The sequence below is a fragment of the Myotis brandtii genome, unplaced genomic scaffold, assembly GCF_000412655.1.
Source record: "Myotis brandtii unplaced genomic scaffold, ASM41265v1 scaffold463, whole genome shotgun sequence".
Lineage (NCBI taxonomy): Eukaryota > Metazoa > Chordata > Mammalia > Chiroptera > Vespertilionidae > Myotis > Myotis brandtii.
In genome coordinates this window covers 2,297,557-2,307,361 of record NW_005367694.1, presented here as the reverse complement: position 1 = coordinate 2,307,361, position 9,805 = coordinate 2,297,557, and the positions used below count along the sequence as shown (strand labels likewise).

The 9,805-nt window shown below is 57.3% G+C and overlaps 1 protein-coding gene across 1 annotated transcript in view; it reads left to right on the top strand.

Moving 5' to 3' along the window:
• Window positions 1-4,961, top strand: part of DGCR2 (DiGeorge syndrome critical region gene 2) — a 48,511-nt gene extending 43,550 nt beyond the window's left edge. Inside the window, exons 8-10 of the mRNA XM_005875588.2 lie at window positions 2,335-2,487; window positions 3,455-3,691; window positions 4,846-4,961. Of these exons, the coding sequence (XP_005875650.2) occupies window positions 2,335-2,487; window positions 3,455-3,691; window positions 4,846-4,946 (491 nt within the window). The 3' untranslated portion in view covers window positions 4,947-4,961. The remainder of the gene's footprint in view (window positions 1-2,334; window positions 2,488-3,454; window positions 3,692-4,845) is intronic.
• Window positions 4,962-9,805: the final 4,844 nt, after the last annotated feature.

Sequence of the window (9,805 nt, the reverse complement as noted above, 5' to 3'; positions counted from 1 at the left end):
GTGAGGCCAGCACTGCTGTGATCTGTGTGCTGTTGGTTCATTTGGTCGGCTAGTACCTCCCCCGGTCTGTGTGGGCAGGAGAAGCTTGGATTTAACCCCAGCCCTCGGGACGGGTTGTCGCCATCTGCTGTCAGGGGACCAGGGTAGAGCAAGCTTCCTGCCAGGGATGCTGCTGGGGACCCAGCGCCTCCATGGACCAGGCTGCAGGGGAGCAAATGGTCCCAGAGCAGGGCAGCAGGACTGCTGGGCCCATGGGGAGCCAGGAGAGGGACACAGACTGGGCCCCGTGCCATGTCTGAGCTGAAAGAGAGCCTATGGTGATGAGGAGCAGGCACGCCAAAAAGAATGGGCTTCTGTAGAGCGGCTGTCAGACCAGAGCTGTCTGCAGGCCCCTGCACAGTTTACGGGGTTGCCTGCCCGGGCCCCATCTCATGCTCTCATGCTCTTGTTCCCATATTCCAGCTGCAGCTTCTGGTCTGGGGGCTGTGAGCACTGTTCCACCTGCCCACCTACAGCCCAGTAATGCCCTAATGTCACGTGGGTCCTGGTTCAACCCCCACTGAATCTGAAAGGGTTTCCTCGTCCCCTACCTTGATTCTCCTAACTCTGTCAAAGTGTGTACCAGCCACACACTGGGGCTTGCTCATAACTGTCTGCACCTTGCACCATGACAGCTGCGACTGTGGCAGGGGTGAGGGGTGAGCACAGCAGAGCCACAGCTTCAGTGGGAACATTCAGGCAAGAGAAGTGTCCCCCAGTCTGTCTCCCTCCCCTCTTGCCTCGTGCCAGGCCCATCCACCACCCTGCTGACACCCCTCTGTCTCCTCCTATAGATGACGATGCTTTTGAGCCAGCAGAGGCCAGCCCGCCAACCCCAGGGGATGGTGACAGTGAAGATGTGTCACCCCGGTGCCTGGAGCAGCCTCTGCCCTCTGCAGGGGTCACCCTGGCAGACCTGGAAGACTCAGCTGACAGCAGCAGCATCCTGCTCGTACCCCCCGACCCTGCCCAGAGTGGGACGCCCCCAGCCACAGAGGCACTGCCAGGAGTTGGCCGCCACAGCCGCAGTTCCCTCAACACCGTGGTGTAGCGGATGCCCAGCCCATGGCCCCAAGGGGCGTGGAGCACCTGTTTGCTGTCAAGGAAACTCTGATTCCCATGGAGACTTGAAGGGCCCTATGTGAGCCTGGACTCGGCTGCACTGCTGCACACACTCCCCTGTAGGTGTGCCCGTGCATGTAGAGACTGCGCCAGCCTCCCAAGGGAGCGAGCACCTGCACCGAGTCTCCTTGAGGGCTGCAAACACATGCATAGCTTTGGGTCACTGTCTTTTTCTTTTCAAATGACAGAAGAATGGCAGTTTGTTCATGCCACACGTTTCAGAAGTAGGGAACAAAGAAGGTACTGCGGGCCTGGGTGGAGGCCAAACCACACCAGACTGGTGGGCTTGCTCGTGGCAGCACGTTGTTCAGAGGAGCATGCTGCCCAGCCACCAAGCCCCAGAGCTGCCACAGTGTGCCTCGCTAGCCGCTGCCCAGGAAGCACTTCCGGCACCAGTGTTTGTGGACTGTCAGGACTGTCTGGGCAGTGAGTCTGCTTCCGGGCAGACAGCCTTGAGAGTTGCTCCAATGGCTGCTCTGAGGATGGCCCCTCACGGGTTTAGCTTGAACATCAAGGGTGACCCTGTCTTAGCTCTGGTGCCCAAACCCTGAGAAGGGGAGCTTGGAAGGAGGTTGAACTCTACTCTGTCTTTCCAGCGGGGCTCTGCAAAGCCCAGTTCTGGGCCAGAAACCCCTATCCCTAGTCTGTTGGCTTTCTCTCTAACATTACCGTGCATGGCCCCCCAGGAGGCAGCTCTGGAGCTGGGCTGAGGCTCTTAGCCATGCATGAGTGTCCTGGCCCTGGACCCTTCACTGGGCTTGAGGGCTAAGCCAGCTCCTGTTACCCTTTGGAGCCCCCTCCTATTGAATTTGCCCCTGGACCTGGCCTGCCCCACCCCCTCTTTTGTGCCATAAAGGTTTATTTGGGGGGAGGGGTGGCTGAAATTAACATCCTGGGCTGTGTCCACAGTGTCTGCCCCCTGGTGGTCATTGTGTGTCATAGCAATGGGTTGGATGGTTGGACACTTAGCATATTAGCCTTTTCTAGTATATATATAGATTCTTGATTTTCAGCTTTCTTGTTTCTATCATCATAAGATTGCATCGGGAAGTAAGTTGCCTTGTCCACATATTTGTGTGGTGGAGGGCCATGGCCTTCTCATAGCACTGAGCATCTGGGATCAGGACCTCCTTTTTCTGAGAGCAGCGGGGTTTTTCCCTTCTCCTCTAACAGATGGGAATAGCCTGTTCGACTCCATGGCCAGTGGGATGCGTCTCATTGTTAGCTGTATCTCCTCCTTTCTCATCCTGTCCCTGCTGCTTTTCATGGTCCACCGGCTACGCCAGAGGCGCCGGGAGCGCATTGAGTCCCTGATTGGAGCAAACCGTGAGTGCCCTAGCCCCTGCCTATGATGACTACAGTGCAGGCCTGCCCTTGGCTGTGTCCCCAGGGAGAATGGGGACACAGGAAGCAGGAAGGTGCATGGAGGAAGTGGTGGACATGATGGAGGGTGCCGAAAGGCATTCCTGTCCCACCCACCCACCCGCTCCTGGGCTGAGTGCACACCTGGGGCACTAGAGGAGCTCTTTGCAGAACCCGAAATCAGAGTCCATAGGCACATGGAAGAAGGGCGTACCTCCAGTGCCCGCTGACTCTGCACTTCCCTGCCCTTGCTCTCTGAAGCAGTCTGGCCTAGACCATGAGTGCGGGCCTCCTGCTAGGAGAAGGAATCAGCAAATGCCCATGGACATAAGGCAACTTAGAGAGTGCAGCTCACCCTCAGTCCAATTTGCCTGCAGTGGCCTGTGCCCCCAGTAGAGCTGAAATCATCCCTTGTGTCAGCGAACAAGCCAGGGCTCCCCAGTCCTGGGTGGGGCAGGACAAGACAGGTGCAGGCAGGCAGGAGAGGATTCAGAATCAAAGTGGCAAGAATGCTGAAGGCCCTCACTAGCTTCCATTAGGGGCCTTGGTGTCCCTGGAGAGCCCAGGTCAGGTCTGAAGTGTGGACCAACCAAGTTTTCCACCTGCCTCAGTTCTCACTGAGTTGCAGGGTGGGCAAAACTTCAAGGCAATCATGGGCTAGACACCCAGAAACATTTTAGAGCTGGAGGGGTGTGGTGAGGGCAGGCAAACCTCTTGCATGTGAGTGACGAGCGGGGATGTACCGACCGGGGAAGGAGGCACTGGGCGAGTGTCAGGACTGGTGGGCAGTTAGGCACAAAAGTGTGACAGTCGGAATGTCTGGCCTGGGCGGGGGCAGGGCCTGGGCCTGGGGGAGGCAGGGCTCAGGAGCTGAGTGGTGCATCTTCCAGTGACATGACCCTGTTGCTTGTTTCTCACTTCCATTGCCCAGTGCACCACTTCAACCTTGGCCGGAGGATCCCCGGCTTTGATTATGGCCCAGATGGGTTCGGCACAGGCCTCACGCCGCTACACCTTTCTGATGATGGAGAAGGAGGGACTTTCCACTTCCATGATCCTCCGCCCCCCTACACTGCGTACAAGTACCCAGACATTGACCAGCCTGATGACCCACCGCCACCTTATGAGGCCTCCATCAACCCTGACAGCGTGTTCTACGACCCTGCAGGTGCTTCCCCCACAGGGAGAGGGAGCAGCCTGTCACCAACCACCTGGTCTGCAGGGCCAGAGTCTCAGGGGTCCTCCCCAGCGCACAGGGCTGTGAACTCTGCTTCCTTCCAGCCTGCTGTTGCTGTCTCTGGTTTTCCCTTTAAAGTGGAACTGCCACTTGTGGGTTGTCAGGCTCTTCCCAGGGGTGCAGGTGCAGATGACTGCTGACAGTGGTCACTGGTCACCCTGCCTCTTACCTCCACCTGGGAGCACATATTAGCAAGCAGCCCTCGGACACCCAATCCTAGCTCTATGGAGAGCTGGGGACTGGGCATTGGCAGTCGTGGGGATAGGGCTGGCACAGAGCCAACGGCTGGGCTGTAAAGACGTGCACATGTGGTAAGCGAAGAGACACCACCGTGGCATTCTCTCATGTTCTGAGGCAGCTTTGTGGCGTGGGAAGCAAGCATTGGCTTGGTGATGTTGGGCCAGTTACCTGAGTGTGTTCCTCCCAGGGCTGTGCAACAAAGAAGGGATTGCAGGAGCCTTGCCCATTGCCTGGCCTGCCCCTGTCCCTGGTGTGTAGTGCAGATGTCCCACTCTTTTCCCTGTGTGTTACCCTGTAGCACACACATACCCCCACCATACATTGCAGGCAGTGCCCCACCCCAGGGCTGCTGGCTCTTTGCATACCCAGCACAGCAGGATGGGGTGAGGCCAGCACTGCTGTGATCTGTGTGCTGTTGGTTCATTTGGTCGGCTAGTACCTCCCCCGGTCTGTGTGGGCAGGAGAAGCTTGGATTTAACCCCAGCCCTCGGGACGGGTTGTCGCCATCTGCTGTCAGGGGACCAGGGTAGAGCAAGCTTCCTGCCAGGGATGCTGCTGGGGACCCAGCGCCTCCATGGACCAGGCTGCAGGGGAGCAAATGGTCCCAGAGCAGGGCAGCAGGACTGCTGGGCCCATGGGGAGCCAGGAGAGGGACACAGACTGGGCCCCGTGCCATGTCTGAGCTGAAAGAGAGCCTATGGTGATGAGGAGCAGGCACGCCAAAAAGAATGGGCTTCTGTAGAGCGGCTGTCAGACCAGAGCTGTCTGCAGGCCCCTGCACAGTTTACAGGGTTGCCTGCCCGGGCCCCATCTCATGCTCTCATGCTCTTGTTCCCATATTCCAGCTGCAGCTTCTGGTCTGGGGGCTGTGAGCACTGTTCCACCTGCCCACCTACAGCCCAGTAATGCCCTAATGTCACGTGGGTCCTGGTTCAACCCCCACTGAATCTGAAAGGGTTTCCTCGTCCCCTACCTTGATTCTCCTAACTCTGTCAAAGTGTGTACCAGCCACACACTGGGGCTTGCTCATAACTGTCCGCCTGCACCTTGCACCATGACAGCTGCGACTGTGGCAGGGGTGCTGGCACAGAGCCAACGGCTGGGCTGTAAAGACGTGCACATGTGGTAAGCGAAGAGACACCACCGTGGCATTCTCTCATGTTCTGAGGCAGCTTTGTGGCGTGGGAAGCAAGCATTGGCTTGGTGATGTTGGGCCAGTTACCTGAGTGTGTTCCTCCCAGGGCTGTGCAACAAAGAAGGGATTGCAGGAGCCTTGCCCATTGCCTGGCCTGCCCCTGTCCCTGGTGTGTAGTGCAGATGTCCCACTCTTTTCCCTGTGTGTTACCCTGTAGCACACACATACCCCCACCATACATTGCAGGCAGTGCCCCACCCCAGGGCTGCTGGCTCTTTGCATACCCACACAGCACAGCAGGATGGCGCCACCACTAGAGCTGAGTGCCTGGTGGCTGCATGCCACCTTCCTGTCCTTAGCACAGGGTGCTGGGTGCCCTGCTCAGGGGCCTTTTGACTGAGGGACCCTGTTGCCTACTCCTGAGCAGTGGTCTTGTCTCCTGACACCAGGCTTTTAGCATTTCTGAGGTTTGGAGATTAAGCGGGTTCTGTGCGATTTTTTAGCACATCCATATCTTTTCTACGTTGAATGTCTAGATCTTTTTTGCGTGTGTCTGAATGTGTATGTGTGTGTGTGTGTGCGTGTACGTATATGTCCAAGTGTTTGCAGGTGGTGATGGTACACAGGAACTCAATCTTCAATTTCCTGGGCCAACATGGCCTCTTGGGTGGCACTGAGACAGGGTCGGGTCTGTGCCTCTTCTGAGGCAGGTTCTCATGCTCATCTTCCTAACCCAGCCGCCCAGCTCCTGGTCCTCCTCTCAGCCTTTCTGTACCAGCATGCAGCAAGGGAGAGCTGGCTTTCAGTGGGAGCTTCCATGGTGGTCTGATGACAGACCTCACAGGCTCAGCCCAGTTCTAGCCACATTCTCATACTTTGGTTGGAAACCAGTTTTGTTCTTGAGTTGTCCCACAAGGCTGACCAGAGATGTGAGTTTTGTCACTGAACTGCCTGTCCTTGGGCTCGGCCCGCAGAAGCCAGAGTGTGTGCTCCCCTTGCCAGAGGGCTGCTACTTGGAGAAGGGCATCCTGGGCACATGTGCCCAGGCTGGCTCCTGAAAACAAAGCAGGAAGTGGGTGGTACCTCCAATGTGTGCTGGACACAGGGCTGCCAATTTCCAAAGCAGCAGTCACAGCCTTGTGGGTTAGGGTCCTGAGTGGGCCTACTTTGAAATGACCACCCCAACGGAATCCTGTAGGATCTGGCCCCCACAGCACCAGGTCCCCTTATTCCAGTGCCTCTGGCCCAGGCTTCAGCTGTGTGTACAGGGCAGTGGCTGACACTAGATGTGTGGGACTGGGGAACTTGGGGGCCGAAAGATTGCTGGGGACTGGTATGCAGAAGGTACTAAGGAGAGGGCCCTGAATCAGATCATGGGGCTGCAGAGGGTGGGCCCAGAGTGTTCAGCCTACTGGCATTCTTGGGCTGGGCAGAAGGCTGCCTGCTGCCCACTGAGTCTCCCAGAGCTGAGCTCGGCTTGAAGGTGGTTGTGAGGGCATCGGGGAAAGCTGTGGTCTGTCCAGTCACCACCCTTTGTAAGATCTGATTGTGCTCCAGGTCCAGCCCTGGCTGAGACTCTTGTGTTCCTGTGAGAGGAGGACTCCCCACCTGATGCACACGGGCCTCCAGAGGGACAGGCTAAGGTCTCGGGAGGGCCTCCTCCCCCAGGACCTGACCTGCCTATGGAGGTGGGAGTCGAATCTGTACATTGTCTCAATGCCTGTTTTTTATGTTTTCCTTTCACTAAGGGTTTTTAGTTTGGGTTTATTTTTGGTTAGGTTGGCACTAATCCTTAAGATGCTGTGAGAACCATTTCATCCAAATGCCAAATAAATTCGTGTTCTGGAAGAGGCATAGTCAGTCCTTGGTGTGACTCATGTTGGGAGTGGGAGGCTCTGGCCAAGATGGAGCCAAGGCACAGGTGCAGAGATGGGGAAGGGGCAGGCTTGGGGCTCTGAGACCCCTCTGTCCCTTCTTTTCTCAGTGGTCCTTTCAATAATTTCCTAGTACGTGATGTGGGACAAGAGGGCACCCAGGGCACTCAACCTTTGGCAGGTCTTCGTGCTCATCTTCCTAACCCAGCCTCCTGGCCAGACCAGTGAGTCCCTTGGAGGGGATAGGAGCTTCAAGGAGGTGGCCCCTCGTTCCTGAACACATCTGTGGGATGGCAGGCTGTCCTGGGCACCCTGGGTGCTGTCAGCGCCGAGGACAGTTCGATGGGTACCCTAAAGTGGGAAGAGCCCAGCCCTCTGGGGATTGGAAAGAGTCGCAGGGTGCAGACCTATCCCCCACCTCACACACACACAGTCATGCTCACACCTGTGGGCACACCGAGCTCTTTCCAGAAAGAGTTGCCTTCTCTCCTGGTCACCCTGAAAGGAGAAATCAGAGCCTCACTTTCCAGGAGAGTGAACTGTGGCTCGGGCCCCAGCCTGGGGTCCTCTCCACAACTGAAGAAGCCCAGTCCCCTCATTGACCTGGGCTGGTCAAAGGGGGCCAGCTGTGGCTTCCTGGAGACCTGTTTTGGGGGTGGTCCTCCAAATGAGGTAGAGTGAAGCCGAGCTCCATCACACATGGGTCAGTGGGGGAGCTGGTCAGAGGACATCTGGTCTTGGGGTATCCTAGGCTGCTCCAGTGTGGGAGACCCTCCTATGCCCTCCTCATTCCAGCCCCTCAAGTCAAGGCCACTAGGATCCAGGTGCCTTCTCCCTTGGATTTCCATCTTGGTGGCCTTGTCACTCCTGGTCCCTGTAAATGGGCATCTTTATAGCTCTCACTCCTAGGAGGGTTAATGGGGGGCAAGGGAGAGTTGCATAAAGATTTTAGCTTCAGGAAATGGCGATTGTTACTGGCATGCATCCCTAGTATCAGAGCCTGGTGAGCCCAGACTCCCTCTTCCCTGCTGTTGGCCCCGCCCGGGCACTGCCCCTCTGACCCACATGGAAAGCCTACAGAATGTAGCCACGCCCACCTGGCCAATACATACACAGCCGCCTGGCTGCACCAGCCTCCACACTACCATTCCTGCCAAGTCGCTACAGCAGCCGCACCATGGCCCGTCTTCACGCCCACCTTCCTTACAGTGTTGCAGGTGGTGTGTGCGAACTCGGAGGGTAAGCACCAGGATTCTGAATCCCCGACCCCCACCCCCTGACCTAGGCCACACCCTGACACACAGTCACCTGCAGGCAAACTGCCCCACAGGGAAAGAGGGCAGAAGGGTCTCCTGGCACATGGCCACATACCTACAGTGGGGACTTCCACCACCGGCTCACATGTGGGCTGACCGTCCCTTCATGCTATTCAGACAAGAGAAAGACCCCTAAGCGACCCTCCACTACCCCACCACAACCAGTTTCAGAGCCCCATCCAGAACCCCCAGGTCTCTCAGAGGGAGAAGCACCCCCACTCCCAACCTACACACTGAATCCCTGGTCAGATGAAAGGAGAAGAAACGTTAGCAGGTTCCAAACATACCACTTGCCCTGGCCAGGTGGCTCAGCTGGCTGGAGCATCATCCTGTGCACCAAAAGGTTGTGGGTTCAATTCCCTGTCAGGGCACATACCTAGGTTGTGGGTTCTATCCCCAGTTGGGGCACATACAGAAAGCAACCAGATCGATATTTCTCTCCCTCCTCCTTCCTCTCTAAACATCAATAAAAACATGTCTTCAGGTAAGGAATGAATGAATGAATAAAATAGATGAAAACACCAACACCTGCTAAAGCCTAAGATTACGCATTTTATTTCAAAAATGAGCAGGCACTGACCCCAGGCCACTGTGAGCGGTTAAAGGAAGACTCCAGGTAACGTTCCCTGGAGGCCAGGAGGGGAGAAGCACTGGTTCCATGTTCTACTGCAGGGCTGCCCTGGGTGGGTGGGTCCTGGTGGCAGGGCCGGCTGCACCCAGACGACACTGGGGGCTTAGCCTGTGGAGTCTGCGTGTACATGACACTTTCTGGAGAGACACCGGCATCCAGGTGTCTGCCTGTGGGAGGCTACTGAAGGGGTAAGGGTCCTAGGTGTCGCTGTCCAAAGCAAAGCTGTGAGTGCCGTGTGGCTGCTGACCAGCTGCCTCTGAACAGCCGCGCTGTCCTGTGGGAGGCCGGTTTGGTGGTCAGTAGCGTGAAGCTGGCCAGTCAGGCCGCTGTGCAGTTGGTGCCTGTGGAATGTGGCTGTATATCTAGGTGACACTGATCTCAGTGGCACTGTGTCCAGGAGACACTGTTCCAGCAGCCCACGTGTCCCCGGTGTCTGCTGCTTGGTGTGTGGTCACACTCCATGTCCCAGTCATGGAGGCCCGGCCTTTTCCCAAACCCTTAAAGGAAAAAAAACCCTGCAACCCCCTCCTCCTAGCCCGAGGGGTCCCACCTGCTGCAAGCCCTCGGCTCTCCCTGGAGGCTGACATGCCCCAGGACCAAATATTCCCCAGCTCAGAGGCCAAAAGGGGCTCCAGGCCTCCTCCAGCCCGGACTCGGTCTCCAGAAGTTATCGCTGGCTGCGCTGAGCCAGGTCCACGAGGGGACACATCTGTCCGTTCACCCCTCCGCCAATGGGGCCTCCAGCACTGCGCCTAGCTCACCCTCCGTGCGGCCACCCTCAATCCCCACCACCCGGCGGGGCCCCGGGGGGCACCGGCGTCTTCTTGAGGTTCTTCCGGGCAGGGGCCT